The 18,007-nt window shown below is 41.6% G+C and overlaps 1 protein-coding gene across 2 annotated transcripts in view; it reads left to right on the forward strand.

Moving 5' to 3' along the window:
• The window catches only part of LOC108791249 (guanine nucleotide-binding protein subunit alpha-11-like), a 69,660-nt gene that overhangs the window by 16,841 nt on the left and 34,812 nt on the right, over positions 1-18,007 (forward strand). For both annotated transcript variants that reach the window (XM_018561681.1, XM_018561680.1), the window contains one exon: positions 16,529-16,713. In XM_018561681.1, coding sequence (XP_018417183.1) covers positions 16,529-16,713 — 185 coding nt within the window. The remainder of the gene's footprint in view (positions 1-16,528; positions 16,714-18,007) is intronic.

The following is an 18,007-nucleotide window of genomic DNA, read 5'->3' on the forward strand; positions in this document are numbered from 1 at the left end:
AGAGTATTGATGTCATAGCCACAAGTCTTTCAGTGAAATTTTCTTGTACATGAGTCTTGTGGCAATGGCAGCATACTTCAATACTGCAGGTAAGAGGGCTAACGGGTCCGTGGTAATTGTAGAGGAATGTTCACTTATCCCAGGACTGCAAACCTTTGACTTGTTTTAATTCCTGCTCATGTCACGGGACTTTTACTCTAAAAAACGTCCCTAAGTGATTGTGAGTAGCAAGGAAGATGCCATACTTAGGAACTTATGTGGAATTACAATTGCTTTGCTCTGCATTCAGAGTATGTTCAGTACATCAACCACCTGATGTGTAATTTATTAAGACAGGATCTGCGCTATGGAAGAAGAAATCAGCTGCTGTGCTAAAAAAGTGTTTATCACACCTTTAAAAATGAATATAAAAAATCCACTTTGCTCTGCTAACACAAATAAATATCCAATACTGTGACAATAATCCAAAAAGAATCACACATAACGTAATCATGAACTGTGAAAAATCAAACGAAGTTTAAAGTTACACAGCCCTGTCACAAAGTACAGCCCTGCCTGGTGATCTTGAAATTCTCCATAAAGCTAGCCATACACAGCCATATCTGCCAGATGTTTATTGTTAAGAACCTTAACCAATATGTATATATTATTTTTGTGACAAATTTTCTTTTTTTTTTTAATTTTATGAGTTTTTTACTCCATCCCTTTGTTTTCTGAACAGGGTTTGTATAGAAATTTAGCCTATTGCACGGACTCGTTAGTGTCCCTGTTTTGAGCACTTGAAATATCAGCTGGTGTTTTTGCTAAGTGATTGTGCAATATGGCAGATGTTAAATGTAACCTGATTCAAAACAGATAATATGAACAAGAACAAAGTTTTGCGGATTTTCTCTGGACTTGTAGTTAATATTTCACAACAGGAAGCACAGATGTGTAATATACTATTGCATTTCTTACAGGAAAATCCCCAATTCATTTACCCATTTATTCTGCACTGACATGTTAAGGGTAACCATAGTCAGCCTGATAAACACAAGCAATGCTCCTGACTCCAGCATGGTTTGCAACGCACAGCCTGTTTTTGAGCTCACTTTGCGGGCAATTCCAAGCATTACCCGATGAGTCCTCCTGACACTGGTTTATGAAAGAAGGCCTGTCCAGGCTGCTGTAGCAGTCAATGAAGATTCTCTTCTGGCTCCCCTCTCCTTGCAGCTTTCAAAGCAGGGGAGAGAAAGAACAGTCTTAGCAGGCAGGGAATAATGATCTTCCAAAGCTGCAAGCTGGAGGGTGCTAAACATATTATGGCATTTGAAACAGAACAACCAATGTATCCAGGTATAATTGTTCCCCAAGGGTAGGCAAATATCTCCACCTGTTGCTGGGCCAGTTTTCGGCATCCTTGGAGTGCCATGTTTTCCATTACAATACTTCTGTTTTATTGGCTATTTCTTATCAACACCTTTACAAAGTACAGTATGTGTAAAACATGAATTCAAATTCATCGTAGCATTATTTCAGTGAGCTGTAATGGTACCAACAAGTTTCTCGACATCTGTATGTTTCCATTGTCATGTGTTTTTATTGGCTGAAGGACCTTTATTTCTCAATGCAGCTGAAACTCAATGGCACTGCCACGCCCCCTCCTGCCCCTGAATGCAGGGAGCCGGCCGTCTAGCATTCCAGTGTGTTCTAGAGGCCGAACACTCTGGAACACAGACTTTGTTGTATGAACCGGCCCTAAATTGGTCCTGTATGTATGCGTGTACAATAGGGACCTTAGATTGTAAACTGTTTGAGGGTAGGGACTGATGTGAATGTGCCGTATGGAAAGTGCTGCATAAATTGTCAGCGCTAAATAATTAGACACTTGTGCTGTTTTCAGAAATACTCCATATATGTATGTTACTCATTGTCAGTAAAACCGATGAGGCCCATGATAGAGCACAAGAAGCGTTTCTATCACACTACAGTGTCACATGATTGCTGACCAATCAGAGATTCCCTGTTTGATGCCCAGCAAGATCTTTTAGACTTTAGTTTGAATCGGGAGCAAGCATCTCAGGACAAATGGGGCTAGTGTCTACTTTTTTCTGATCTTAGGGGGAATTTGAGATATATAAACCATACTATATCCAGGGCAGCCTTCAGAAATTTCTGGGCCCCTTACACGGCTTTAGGCCGGCCCCCCCCCACACTGTTATTATTATACATATATACCGCACAGAGAACACTGAGCCAGTCACGTCAGCCCATGTACAGAGGAGCTTACACTTACACACATAAAAAATGTCCCCCTCTCCTGCTTACCTGTCCTATGAACTGTTTCCCTAGTTTTTTTGACGGCACCTTGAGGCGGATATTTTTGGTGGAGAGCCAAACCATTTGACCTATTTGGTAGTTAGGAGGAGGCCTTCTTTTGAGGCCATAGTAATATTTCTGGCGATCCTGCGCAACTTTTAAGTTGTCTTTCAGAATTTCAGCAGTAGTTCGAAGATTAGACATGTAATTTTCCGCTGAAGGAACGTTGGCAGGGATCACTGACGAGGGAAACTGGGTCGGATGGAAACCGTAATTAGCGAAGAAGGGAGTACGGAGACTGGATGAGCTGGTGGTGTTATTATATGAGAATTCCGCGAGAGGGATCAAGTCATACCAATCGTCTTGCAGGTGGGTACAGTAGCATCTGAGATACTGCTCAAGACATTGGTTGACGCGTTCAGTCTGACCGTTCGTTTGAGGATGGTAGGCGCTGGAGAGCCTATGATCTATCTGAAGTGAAGAACAAAGAGCCTTCCAGAAGCGGGAGACGAACTGGGATCCTCTGTCGGAGATAATTCGGTTTGGCAGTCCATGTAATCTGAGTACGTGGTTCAAAAAGGACTGTGCAGTCTGTCGAGCAGTAGGAACTGATCTTAGTGGAATGAAATGAGCCATTTTTGACAAAGCGTCGACCGTAACCATTATTGTGGTGTGTCCTTTAGATGCCGGCAAATCTACTATAAAATCAAAAGAGATGGTTTCCCAGGGTCTATTCGGAATGGGCAAAGAGGTGAGTAATCCATATGGAGGTTTGCGTTCATGTTTACAGCTGGCACAGACTTCACAGGTGGCTACATATTCCTGTACCATCTTGGTCATGTGCGGCCACCAGAATTGTCTCTTGATGAGATCAAGGGTTTTTTCCATACCCGGGTGACCCGCCAGGGGAGCATCATGTAGTAGTTGGAGTACGGGAATTCGCATATCAGGAGGGATGTATAACTTTGTGTCTTTGAAGAAAAACCCCTCTTCGTCCCTATGGAGTCCTTGAGAGGGTACGGACGGATCTGTGGTTAGGCTATTTTTCAGTTTTTGTCTTTGAAGCTTATGATAGCAGCGAGGAATCTGTGTGGAGGAATGACTGAGACAGGAGGAGGTTCGGTCCTACACTCCTCTCCCATGCGAGAAAGTGCGTCAGCTTTACTGTTTTTGGATCCTGGCCGGAAAGAGATATGGAAATCAAATCTGTCGAAGAACAGACTCCAACGAACTTGTCTGGCGGAAAGCGTCTTACAGGTTTTAAGGAATTGGAGGTTGCTATGGTCTGTGTAGATGGTAAAGGGGTATTTTGTACCTTCTAGTAGGTGTCTCCAATTCTCAAGGGCGCTCTTGATTGCCAGTAATTCATTTTCCCCGATTGGGTAATTCCTTTCTGCGGGGTTCAAGGTTCTGGAGAAGAATGCGACCGGATGCAGAGGAGCCAGAGGGCTGGAACGCTGAGAGAGAACTGCACCGAGCGCTACTTGAGAGGCATCGACCTCTAACACATATTGGTTATCAGGATTGGGTAACGTTAAGATAGGAGCGGAAGTAAACTTGTGTTTCAGCAATTCGAAGGCGTCCTGGGCCTGCTTAGACCATGAGTACTTTACTTTAGTACTCGTGATGGAAGTCAGAGGTTTGACGATTGCAGAGAAGTTTTTAATAAACTTCCGATAGAAGTTTGAGAAGCCCAGAAACTTCTGTAGAGCCTTCCTGGAGCGGGGTTCAGTCCAGTTTAATATACACTCTACTTTGGCGGGATCCATCTGAATACCCTTAGGAGAGATTATATATCCCAAGAACGAAATCGTGGTTTGTTCGAAATGGCATTAAGGCAGTTTTACATATAACGCATGAGCCCTTAACCTGGCAAAGTGTTTTTGGTGAGTGGGCAAGTCATCAGAGTAGATGAGTATATCGTCAAGATATACCACCACACACACGTCTAACAGGTCGCGGAAGATATCATTGATAAAGTGTTGAAAAGTGGCTGGAGCATTGCAGAGACCAAATGGCATAACGGTATACTCAAAAAGACCATAACGGGTTATGAAGGCTGTTTTCCACTCATCTCCTTGCCTGATCCGGATGAGATTATAGGCGCCTCTAAGATCGAGTTTTGTGAAGACTCGGGAGGTTTGTAGTCTCTCAATGAGTTTGGGTATGAGTGGAAGAGGGTACCTGTTTTTTACTGTAACTTTGTTAAGAGCTCGGTAGTCGATTATCGGGCGCAAACTGCTATCTTTGTTTCGTACGAAAAACATGCCTGCACTGGCCGGGGACCTTGAGGGTCTAATTAAACCCTTTCTAAGGTTTTCCTCGAGGTATCCTTTCAAATGTTCCAGCTCCGGTTGGGAGAGAGCATAGATTTTACCGGTAGGGATGGCACTTCCCGGAATCAACTCAATAGGGCAATCATATGGCCTGTGTGGAGGGAGAGTTTGGGCTAATTGTTCACTTAACACATCATGAAAATCCGAATAGCAGGGAGGTGGTTCCCCATTTGCAACCTGCAATAGGGGGAACACAGGATAACATGTTTTTGTACAATAATCAGATTGACACTGTACGGTACCCTTCTCCCATAGTAGAGTGGGTTGGTGAAGCATCAGCCAAGGAAGACCCAAAACCACCGGAAATAGAGGAGAAGGAATTATGTCAAAGACTAAACATTCAGAGTGTCCCCCTGTACCTAGCACGACCAGAGGTTGGGTTTGACTGCAGATGGGACCAGAACCAGAGCATGACCCGTCTAAAAAACACACTGACAAGGGAGTATGCTTTTTAATGTGAGGGATTTTATTTTGTGTAACCAAGTGAAGGTCAATAAAGTTGCCACAGGCTCCCGTATCCACCATGGCTTCAGTACGTATCCTCTCATGATCCCACTGTAAAGTGAGAGAAATACGTATATAATTACTGGTTGGGGAAACGGAAGGTGACATTTTACAGATTTGAAATATATTACCTTCTGAGTTCCGGTTTGTGAGCGGGCATGCGTTTACTGCATGAGCCGGGGATGCACAGTAGAGACACAAATTCCTATTGCGTCTTCTCATCCTTTCCACAGGCGTCAAAGGACCACGGATGGCTCCGACCTCCATAGGTTCTTCTTTAGGAGTGGGAGGCATCCTGCGGGTGGAGTCTGAACCACCCATCCAGCGTTCAGATCTGCGCTCCCTTAACCTACGGTCTATGGTAATGGAACGCTGTATGAGCTCGTGAAGGGAGTCTGGCAGCTCAGCTCGGGCTATCTCGTCTTTGAGTGACTCAGAGAGTCCCAGGCGGAATTGATTTCGGAGGCTGATGTCATTCCACTTGGTCTCTCTGGCCCAGCGTTTGAACTCCGCTATGAAGTCTTCAACTGGTCTCCTGCCCTGCTTTAAGTTGCGTATAGCATTTTCAGCTGTTAGTTGTTTACTAGTGTCCTCGTACAGCAGGGACATGGCATCGAGGAACTGTCGGAGGGAGTCCAAAAGAGGGTCGTCAGTTTCCAGATAAGTGTTTGCCCAGGCCCGGGGCTCGCCCTTTAGATAGGAGATGATGGTAAGGACCTTTACACGATCATTAGGATAGGTGCGTGGCCGTAAGTCAAACATCAAACAGCAGCCATTAATAAATTCCCTGTACCTCTTGCGATCTCCTGAAAAAGGTTCTGGGGGATTGACTTTTGGTTCGGGACCGTCTCTTTGTGCAGCTGCACACACATCGACTAATTCCATAAGAGTATGGTTTTGTAGTTGTAACTCCTGGACAGTCTGTGTGAGGTTCTCCACAGTCTGGCTGAGAGCGACAATATGTCCTGTAAGATCCGCTGGATCCATTATAGGGTTCCACAATTCTGTCACGCACTCCCGGAGCCTCTGGATTGCACAGATCTCAGCTGCGGATCGACAGGGGCTGTTGCCAGTAATGAACCAAGTACACAAAGAGTGAACGGCTAGTCAGGCGTAACCCCTGGCGTCACTCCCAATCTGGACGGATTGGGACTATTATGTAGTTTTAATGATGCTAAACTGCCTCACCAATAGATCATTTGTTTCATATTTTTGAATTGCATGTGTAATCAAAGCTTTTAGTTTTTAGTTTTGGATAGAGTATAGAAGGTTAAAAACTTCTCTCAGGTTATTTTTTGCTGTCGGTGCCAGGCTGGGAAATTTTCCTTCACTTTCTGTCATAGCAGAAAGTGAGAAAAACTCTACAAAGTGACGAGAATTCCCATCTTGGTCTGGTGTAACTGGAACATTTGTTCCCATTGGAAGATTACCTCAGCTGCTTTTATGACAACTCTACATTTTAAAATTTCCCCTCACTTTTTTTCTTGGTGACAATGGTCAGCAGGGCTAAATCTCCAAAACAGAGACATGGACCACAATTAAAACTTGGCAGAGGGTCTAAACCTTCCGCACTCCCATTTTTCTCATATGATTCACATAGATTTCACCCAAGATCCACATGTTTTCTAATTGGTTTCAGTCGGAAAATGTATGAAATCTGGGAAAGTTGTGTGAACCTTGTGTGAAAACAGTTATACATAGAGTAATTTAAGTGTTTTTATTAATTTTCCTTTCCACAAATTTCAGCAAAAATAAAAAAAATAACAATAATCCAATATTATATTTCTGATTCACTTTACTAAAAATGTACTCAACAATTTCCATTACGGAATACACATATTACCTTAATATTTTATACATTTATTCTCTGCCGAGTGATCTGACTGAAGGTTCCAGCAGATTATCTCTACTGAAAAATCACTTCAATATCATCTTCCACAAAGTTCTCCCACAGATCTCCTGCCTCCCAGACTATGTTGCAGAGCATTACCCCCTCTCATTTCACATCCACACTCCACGCTGGCACATTTGTCTCTCCTTTCTTTAGCTATCCCTTAGAGGTAAATTGTTGAGGCCATTTTGGGGTAGTCCGATTTTCTTTGCGCTACATTACTGGCAAGCTGTCATGAACAGAGTGACTTCTAGTGGCAGGAAACAGTCTTTATGAAATAGAGAACAACTGCTGTCACATAGCAAGTAAAATTGTCAGTTTTGTAAATTAAAACTGTACTACATTACATGTACCCAGTAAGTAGCATAGCAATGTCTATGAGGTGTCTACAGTCATTTTAATACTGTATATATTTAATGGAGATCTGCAATAATTACCAAGACACTGCATGTACTCTCACACAGTTTGTAACATATTTTTACCCAGAATCTCCACTCAGGGGGAGGTAAAACCTTGTCGTTTATGTTGATAACTTCCCATGTCACTCAAGCTTCCTTCTATAACAGTAAAAAAAAAAAAAACAAGCTGGAGTTTAAAATGTATCTTACCTTTAGCTAGAGATTTTTGCAAAGCCAACACAACTTGTGGAAGTGTTATCATTTTGTGGAAGTAGTTTCTTGCACAGAAGCAATTTATATAAAGGCTGATATAATCAGGAGATAGGAAAAAAGGAACTTTAAAATCAAATTACATTGTCTAAAAATAGAATACAAATATTTTATAGTAATATGTTGTTGTACATTCAATATATTTTATATCAACACAGGTTTAAACCTGGTATCCCCAAAATAAGCAAGAATGGTTAATGAATAACAGTACATTGTATATATTTGGATAATATCTCCATGCTTTATTGTGTCCCTAAAGTATGGCAAGAATTTAACTTTGTAAGCATTTAACTTTTTGTAACTTGAGTGACCAAGACCAGATAGAGAGCACAGCAAAGCTGCTCCTCTATGAAGAGGTCTTTACCACTTGAAGACAGGTATGTTATACCCCCTTCTTGTCCAGGCCATTTTTCTGTTTTCAGTGCTGGGGTACTTTGGCTGACAATTACTTGCTCATACAACAGCTGATTGCCACTAGTACTGAGTTGTAATCAGTCACTGGGTGGCACACTGTAAACAAAATGGCCATGATCAGTAATCTCTCTCACCTTCCTGCCATAGCTCTTTGCTTGTAAGAGGATAGGAAGAGCTAGGCTGTCAATCACAGCCATTGTTTACATCTGTGAAAGCTGTGGTTGGTCACAGCATTTACAAGGTATGGACACACTATCATTGCCTCTGTACTTCCAGCTTAAGGTTTGTTTCTCAGCACAATCCTTACGACCCCAGTTTCGGCTCTTATGCTTTTTTTTCAATGCTTAACTATGCCAATGTTTTTTTAAACATTTGGTTGTTATGAACAGTACACAGAAAATAATACTGGCAGGGCTTGGAGCCTACTATGACGTACTAGGAATTGTAATGTGCCTCCCTTGTTTACAGCGTGCTACCAAAAAAGTTCTAACTGTTGAGTGACAGCACCTGCAACAAGGACACAACCAACTCTCCTCAAAGGCATGAAGCTAAGCAGGTGACTGCATTCTTCTGTAGCCAAACCAAGCACATACTGCTTTTTTTTGTAAGTCCTGAGTCACTCCTACTAAATTGCCTTAGCTCTGGGACTCACAAGATATAACAAGTTAACACAAGAATTTATAAGCACTATGCTATTTAATGCATAGAATAATGGCAAGGAAGCAGGGGTAGCTTGCAGGGGAACTAGAGGTAGCAGCCCTTCTAATCCATCTGCAGTGTGGGCCTTTTTTTAATATATCTGATCTAGACAACACTGTGGTAAGAATACCAGCCATTTAGGATCCAAATGTATGAGGAAATTAGACAAGTCAATGGCAAAAGTCCCACACTACTCCCCCATCCACAAGATGTTTCTGCTGTATCCACCACAACATCTGTGGTCTCTAATGACAGGGAGGGAAGTCTTACAAGGGGATACAAGGATACACAAGGATATTCCACATCAAGTGGAGAAGGAGATGGATATGGGGGACATGCTGAGTAGGGTCACGCAAAGGCTTGAACCTCTTCAGAATTCTTCTGCACTCACTGCATTATCTCTAGCATCCTCCTACTCAATGCAGGTGTCTCTTCTGCAGCTGCTGGAGCATAAGAAAATAACATTCCCATATCACCCCCATGCCCAGCATCCTAATGGCAGTTTGGCAAAAATGTTAGCTTTGCAGTTGTACCATTCCAACATATGGAATCAGCCCTTTTCCACAGGTTTATGGCCTGCGCTACACCACAGTGTCAGGTATCCAGCTGCCATTATTTTGTCCATCCCTGCCCTCCACCAAAATAGAGAAGGTAATATGTCTGTGTTGCTGGACCATGCTCTCAACAGCAAGTGTACATATGACCATGAACAGATGGCCTAGCAAGCATTGGGAGGCACGCTATATAACCTTCATGGCACATTGGGTCAATTTGCTGGTGGCTGGGAAGCATGCAGGATGGGGCACACCAATGAAGCTGATGATGCTCTCACAAGTCTTGTATGTTGATGAACACACTTTCACCTGTACTCCCTCTCCTCACTGGCCTCATCCTCTGACTCCTTGGAACCAGTAGTTCCCCCAAGCACCTCAGACCATATGCAATGCGCCAGAATAAAAGCTGATATGCTGTTTTGTAGCCACACTGGACCAGAACTTCTGGCAGCTAACCAGGCCCAGATCGAGAGGTGACTAACCACATGCCATTTTCATCCATGCAAAGCCATGTGTGATAATGGCAGTGACCCGCTGGCAGCTCTTTTCCAGGACAAAAAAATCACATGTGTACCTTGCCTGGCACATGTCCTCAACCTTGTGGTGTAGCTGTCCATTATTAAGTACCCTGGCTGTGAGGAGGACCTGCATTTGCAGTCACTTTAGGCAGTTATACCTGGCCAGTGTTCGTCTGGTAGAAATGCAATGTGTTTGGGTTCAGTCGATGTGCCATTCTTCGAACCCATTGTAAATCTGGAAAATAGTAAACTTAAATCTAATCCCCATTAAAGTCTATGGGGAGTGAATCTGGAAAATCAATTATGGAAATTTTTAAGGCTGGGGGCAGCTGAACACTGCCATGGGGATTATGTACTAATGCAAACAAATTAAAAGTACCACTCAATGGGCAAAGCAGCGGGCATTTTATTCAACTTCGAAGACAACATTGGGAAAAAAAACCCAGTCCTTTTACTAACAAGCTTTGGGAGGTACCTTTAGGTTGTATGTTGTGTTACAGAACACAATTCTGGAATCACATAATATACATGTGTAATAAATGTTTTACTTTTACATTATTGTTTCATTTTAATATACCAGTAGCAGCAATACTCTGATTCATTATTATAACTAGGAAACAAATTGCTTTTTTAGGTAGTCACCGAAAATGCAGATGCAACACCTGCTTCTTTTTTTCGCAGTACTGCACTGCATTGTCTTAGAAGTTTTATAAAGTGTCAAAACAGAGTGCACCAAAACACTTCAAAACCACAACACCACATTTACACAAATCCCCTCCCACCCCCATATGTCCAATTATTGCCAAAATGAACATTAAAATACAATTTATTAGCAGAAAAAGTCTTCAAAATAACTTGTACTAGATCCTATATTGAACTGCCCCCCCCCAGCCATTTTAAAATCTAGAAATTAACTTTAATGTGTAATTTATTTGCAGTACAAAAGCACTCATATAATTGTTGTACCTATGTGTGCTCGACTTAAAAAATCAACATTCGAGTTTTGATTTACTGTATATGTTGAAAAAAGCCTCCAAAATATTGCATTGAGTACCTGCACAGTCATAAAACCTTTTTACTAGGCCACTATGTCAACTGGACCAACACCAGTCAGTTTTTACTAAACAAAATCAACATCGTAGTGTATGAATTTTACTGTTAAAAGCCCCCGAAGATGTTGTAGTGGGTGAGTGCAGGGTCTTTAAAAATAATAACTAAACCACTTTGTGAAACGTCAAGTAAAAAAAAAAAAACACCTTCCACAAAAAAAAGGGGAGGAACAGCAGCCAAACGGTGACTGAAGTTGTTGCTGGGTCACACACAAAAGGATACATCTCCCTAGAAAACTACTCTGTCTTGTCTCCAAAATCTGCTATACCACTGTACAACACACTGTTACCAACTCTGTGACTCATTGTAAATATGGATGTAGCTGTATTTTTTTAGAGAAATCTTTCCTTTGACTTTTAGATCTGTTGTGGCTGCAACTTCCACTGTTCAATTCAGGCCCATTACTGCTAGATAAGAAAGTCACATCCTACCTAATAATCCTTTTTTTAAGTTGAGATTAATCAGATTGGGGTGCTGCTGTATTTAAGCAAGGAGGTCATGTAAAAAGTAAAAAAAATCAGTTACACATCCATAATATCTGATTGTCAGAATGTGGTGTCGCAGACATGGTCCATGAAAATTGTACTGTTCCGTAAATTCATGTAAAGTTTAAATGCATCTTCTAGACATGTAATTTAAAGTTTTGGTGTTTTTCTCCCTCAAAGTCACATTAAAAAGACCCTCTCTCCCCTGTACAGTATTTTTTCTATTTTTTTCTACTTTGTTAAATGTCTCCCATGGCAGTCCCCAACCCTCCACTTCCTTTTTTGACAATAGCATGCCTATTTTTCTTAAAAATGGCCAGACTTTAGTTGTAGCACAACCCCTTAGGAGCTGTTTGATAGATGGGTCCTTCTGCCATTACCAAGTGATGACCCACACTAAATGAACCCAAACTCACCAAGACACTTGTAGTATTAAGTGGACCATATTTAAGAACAACAAAAAAGCCCTGCAGGAAGAAAGGATGAGCTAAACAGTTTTGTAACAATAGCAGAAGACCAACAGCAAATTCTGGATCCAATAGAAAACAAAAAGGTTAACTCTCTGGCCTAGGATTCAATAGACCCTAACTGCACCAATGGCCAATGGCCTGTATACAGTCTGTTGGTGTTCGTGACCAGGATCACATGTTTGGAGTGCTCTTTTTACAATTCAGCAAGGGCAGCTCTGTGTACACTGTTAGCAAAGACAGTATTAGAGTGTACCTGTGGCAAGGCTATGGACATTCAAATAGTTTACAATACTGTGGAGCAATTCATCCTCAAATTTCAAAGCAGAAGCACTGAAGTAATTAAAGTAATTCTTTGAGCAGTTCACCTCACTTTGCTCCCCATTTGGTCCTCATTCCCAAAGCTTCTTCTCTGTGTTAACATTAGAGATTAGAAGGCTGGAAGGCTATCACGTCACTGCTGGGAGGTGGGCAGGGAGAGCTGAGCTACTGAGAGAGATAAGAACTTCAATTATTCTACTGTGAAATATGAGAATGAACTATAGAGGTTAGTAAGGGGTTGTTTTAAAGCTAATTTACTGCATGTTTACAATATGTAAATAACCATCTATATCTTAACTACAGGGTCAATTTCAAACTCTTGTTGGAACATCTCCTGCTATGGTTCCCAGCTGGGGGATCTCACAAGAGGTCCATTTGGCCCAGCCAGTGGTTCTACTATTATTATAATCGTGTTTCTCATCTGCCATTAATCTCTCCTGGTATCACTGTTTGCCTTCTGGCAAAGAACCAAACTAGACATTGGACTCTCAAACATAGCAGCTAGAAAATACAGAACTGAACACACCTCAGTCTACTCTTGTGCTTCTACTCTTCTACTTGAAGCCTGGTGGCTATATAACTAAAATGCATTTTCTCAAAAGAGCCTCTGGGTCACTTCAAGTACATTGTTCAGACTGCCTGTAGCAGGGGTAACAATAGTACAAGCCTTTCCTTCATGATATGCTGTTTTGTCAGTAGTTGTTTCAGCCTGTTCCATGTATAGGAAAATGCTTTGTATGTAATCCTCTCTACTTCAACACTTGATCTCTTTGTGCCATTTACTAATCTTTTTATTCTCTCCTACCTTACCTACGTTTTATATACTGTATACTGGCTGGTGATATGATTTTGTGTTTAAATGTTTTTAGCAATTTTGTAGGGCTGCGGAAATTAACGATTCATTTCTCGATTAATCGTTAAACTTTTTGATCAATTTAAAATTATTTTGATCGCTAATGAAAACACTCGCTTCTCCACCGGCCTCAGGGAGTCCCATCGGAGATCCGGTGACGTCACGGACATCGATGTCACCGGACTCCTCCCCCCTTCCCCAAGTGGCTCCGTCGGCTAACAAAGGGAAGGGGGGAGGAGTCTGGTGACGTCGATGTCCATGAGGCTAACAAAGGGAAGGGGGGAGGAGTCCAGTGACGTCGATGTCACCTGACTCCTCCCCCTTCCCTTCGTTAGCCGATGGAGCCACTTGGGCCGGTGAGTTTGCCCAAGAAACTTTCTGCACGAGCGCCAGCCAAGGCATTGGCCTATACACATACAGCACAGCAATTAAGAAATAAAATGAACTAGGATCACACTAATCCTGCACGTTATTATTCTGAGTTGCCCCACTCAAGCGGCGGCCATATTGAGTGGGGCTGGATTAGTGTGCTGGATTAGTGTGATCCTAGTTCATTTTATTACTTCATTGCTGTGCTGTATGTGTAAAGACCAATGTAGTTGGATCTGTATGTGCGTTATAATTGATCTAAATTAATCGATTAAAAATAATTTAGATTAATCGAACACGAAAATCTTAGTCAGTAACAGCCCTAGAATTTTGGTTTTGTGTATTGTGTTGTTGATGAAAATTTTTAATAAAGCCGTTTCATCTGTGGTTCTTCTTTTTTAAGGATTGAAAGAGCATCTGCGGCATTATAACAGTCGAACAGTACTTAATCATCAGCATGCCGTTCGATGTCTCTGATTTTTCAAAATACAAAGATGTTTTGGGGTTGGGGGGAGTTGTATAATGCTGGTAAGGAAAGAGAGCAAGTCACCTATTGGAATGGGAAGAATAAACTGGCAAAGGTTCTTTCATCTATAGTCAAGTAGCCAACTGACTAGTTTAGAACTATTTTGAAACTCATGTATCATCTTTTTACCGGTAAATAAAAATGGTGGTTATTTTTACCACCATTCTACTGTTACAGAAAAGGTCTTTCACAGGAACATTGAATTTGTGTTCACCAGTCCATTATATTATATGCTTTATTGCAGGCCTATTGCAGGGAACAGTTCATCACTTCCAATTCTTAGCCCTTTGCTCCAGCGGGTCTTCATCCTTTTTTCCATGCAGGAAATCCTCTTTTTCCCCTAACTTTACATCTTTTTGATGGTAACTGAAGATACTCTTGAAGCTTCAAAGGTCAAAACATCACTGAGAGATGTGTCAAGGTCCAAGTGCACCTAGAAGACACTTCCAAAATGCCTTTAATTGTCAGCTGTGTTTTTTGCTGCAGCCTCTCCTGATTAGCTGCAGGAAGAAGTGGGTGGGCACAAGGTAGCGTAGGAGGCATGCAAGTCTACATGGGGGAAGCCCTGCGAATTTAACTAAAATGCATAAACAGTCAAATTCTGGGATGAAACATCAAAGTTTAACAAACATATTCGGATTAGTCCGAATCTGAATTTTTATTAATTTCGGATGAGTTAAACGATATTTACGAGCGAAAAGTTGTTGCAGAAAAGTAAAAATAAATGTTTACTTTTTTTAAAAACTTTTGACAGTCCACAGAAACAATAAAAAAAAACAGGATGGAGTCCCCTTCCCAATTCATACCAGACCCTTTAGGTCTGGTAGGAATTTTAGGGGGGACCTCTATGCCAAAATACCTTACCAGACTCTTGGTCCAAGCAGCAGCCTGGCAGAGCAGGAAAGGGGGGGGGGGCATACATGCGCCCTTCTCCTGCACCATACCAGACCACATGGCCTCAACCCCCTGGCAAAGCATCTTGTCCCCATGTCGATGAGGAAAAGGGCCTCTTCTGCGCGTTTGTGGACAGGGGGGCTTATAGGAATTTGAGGCCCCCTTTCATACATGGATGCCGCCCCTCCATCATGAATAAGTACCCCTACTTACCGGTATTCACCAAATATAGTAAATTACCACACCACACCATAAAAAAAGTCCTTTATTTGAAAAAAACACAACACAGTTTTTGACAATTGCTTTGTTAAACCCCCCCCCAAAAGTCCATCAATGTAATCCAAGCATCAATCATGTCATCCAGCAATGAAGATCCTCATCAATCATGATGGCCGATGGCCGGCAATTCACCGAAAGAAAAAAATCCCACCGCCCCTTGCCACAACCTATTGAACGCCGGCCGTAAAATGACAGCTCTGTTCCCGGATGTAGAACAAAGAGTCGTGATGTCACGGGACTTGTTCCGCCCATTTGTTTACATTCCATTAAGGGACAAAGAGCTGTCACTGAATGTAAACAAAGGGGCAGAGCAAGTTTCATGACATCATGACTCGCTCCGCCCCTTTGTTGATATTCGGGAGCAGTGCTGCCATTTTGCGGCTGGTGTTTTTTGGGATCGGATGTGTCGGCGGGATTGGGAATTCTTGCTTTTAGCGAATCGGCGGCCATTGTCCATCGGGACTCTACATCGCTGGATGACTGGGTCCCCCCTAGAAAAGCCCCTCCCCATGTTGAGGGCATGTGGCCTAGTATGGTGTGGGGGGGCCCATATTCGCCCCCCCCCCCCTTTTCCTACTCTGCCAGGCTGCTGCTCGGATCAAGGGTCTGATAAGGGATTTTAGGGGGACCCCAGGTTTTTTTTGTTTTCATGGCGTTGGGGTCCCCCCTAAAAAGGGTCTGGTATGAATTGGGGAGGGGACTCCACTCTGGTTCCTTTTATGTTAAAGTTTAACAACAGAAAATAATTTAGAATGAAATCCGGAAAAATTTTCAGATGCATCCAAACAATTTGGATATGTTCAAATTCGTTATTTCTTTCATTCGGAAATTTGGATCCATCCGATTGTTGGCATATGCCGATAAAGGAATCTCACATATCTAGTGGATTGACATGATCCAGTTCAAAAGTCATAGCTGGTGGATCAATTTAGGGATCTAGTAGTTGCTGTTCCTTCGTGTGAAGTCCCATTCAGCACATGACAATATTTACAGTATGTTATTGACCAAGCTGACACATGGCTGGTTGCTGTAGATTTTTAAAAGGTCTTGTCACCCATTAAAAGCTGGTAATGCCCCTTAACTAATTGTGGAGATCGAGCTTCTTCTTTATTCAATCAATTAGACTCTTGTGATCACATCAGACCTCCCCAAAAAAGGTTGAATTGAATGGCAGTAGGTTTCAGAGATGGCTCATGGCAGCATCATGGAAAGTGTAATCCAAATTGGTGATATAGCCTTTTTTACTACTTTCATCCTCAAGTAAGGTGTTATCGATTGTAAAAAATATGCAATGTTCATTGAAAACAAAATGCCGTTTACTAATTTGTGGTGTTTCCTACAGGAACTGGAGAGAGTGGAAAGAGCACATTTATAAAGCAGATGCGAATAATCCATGGAACTGGGTTCTCAGTAGAAGATCGCAAAATGTATGCAATACTTGTGCATCAGAACATTGTTACCTGTGCCAAGTCTTTGGTGGGAGCTATGGAAACTCTACAAGTGCCTTATAGCTTGAAAGAAAACAAGGTAATGTTGTAGCTGAGCAGTGTTTAAATGAAATATAGGAAATAATTGTTCAAACTGTTGCATGAACGTTTAGTGAACAAAGACACTAAACCACTATTAGAACCCTATGATTTAATTGGTTTGACAGAATTATAATTGATTATTTACAGAATTGGGCAGTTAATATTCATATATATGCTCTGTTTGGAGGGATAGGGTAAATAAAGAAGGTGGTGGTGTCTGTCTCTATGTAAGGCCCACCATTAGTTCTGATCAGCAGAGGATCCATGCATGGATCCCCTGCTGATTGAAATGAATGTCAACTTTGTCACATCTGTTTCCGTCCTTTTTTTCCCTCCATCTTGTGATGGAGGAAAAAATGAATTTACCGGACCCATGTTGGTCTATGGGGAAATGGATGTAAAAACACGTGTGTCGGTTTTTGAAAGATTACCCCTGATCCACCACAATCAAGTCCGCCAAAGCGGAACTCTGATCTCTTTGTTTTTCCGGACCTGGACAGAGTCAGGGATAATCGGATGTAAACAGACACATATCTTAATTGTGAAAGATTATTTTATTGGTGAAGAGTGTGATGTTGCTGGGTCATTACAGGTAAATTGGTAGCAGTGGAGCGTGCTAATTTTATTTCTGGAGTGTAAAGGAATTTTGGGTAGCAGTGACCATAACTTGATTTCATTTAATCTAAGTTTTAGTTAACAAGCACATATTGAAAAGACGAAAACACAAAGTGTAAAGTCTAAAGTCATAACTTTTTTGTAGTTTAGGATAGAGATAGGTGGACTTTTGATCCCTTGTTTTTATTATTATGAGGGATTCACAGTTTATTTTTGTCTTGTGCCTATTGAACTAAGACTGAAAGAAACAGAGGATCATTTTTAGTTGTCACTGGAACAGAAATAGAAGGAAAATCATACAATGGAGATTACTTGAGTTTAAAAAAACAAAACAGAAATAATTAGAAAAAGGGAATTTTAAAATAAATTGTGTAACTAATGGAAAACTCTCATCATTTGACAGTTGCAAAGAATACCTGTAGTGCATGGAACCTTTAAAAGGTAAAGACTCAAGAGTTGGTCACTGGGAACCTCTGTGTACACGAAGCGAAGAAGAGGTGCTGATGTACAATATGAGGATGGCAGTGACACAATTTCAAATGCACCTCAGTGGCTTAACATCGATATAATGCAGAAAATATTAGACTAAATAACTATGAAAGAAGCATGACCAAGTCATTGTTTCTACTTTTTGGTTTGTCTTTGGTACAAAGCAAATGTAGTACTTATATTTTAAA

Source organism: Nanorana parkeri, unplaced genomic scaffold (assembly GCF_000935625.1).
Source record: "Nanorana parkeri isolate BGI_ZX_2015 unplaced genomic scaffold, ASM93562v1 scaffold537, whole genome shotgun sequence".
NCBI lineage: Eukaryota > Metazoa > Chordata > Amphibia > Anura > Dicroglossidae > Nanorana > Nanorana parkeri.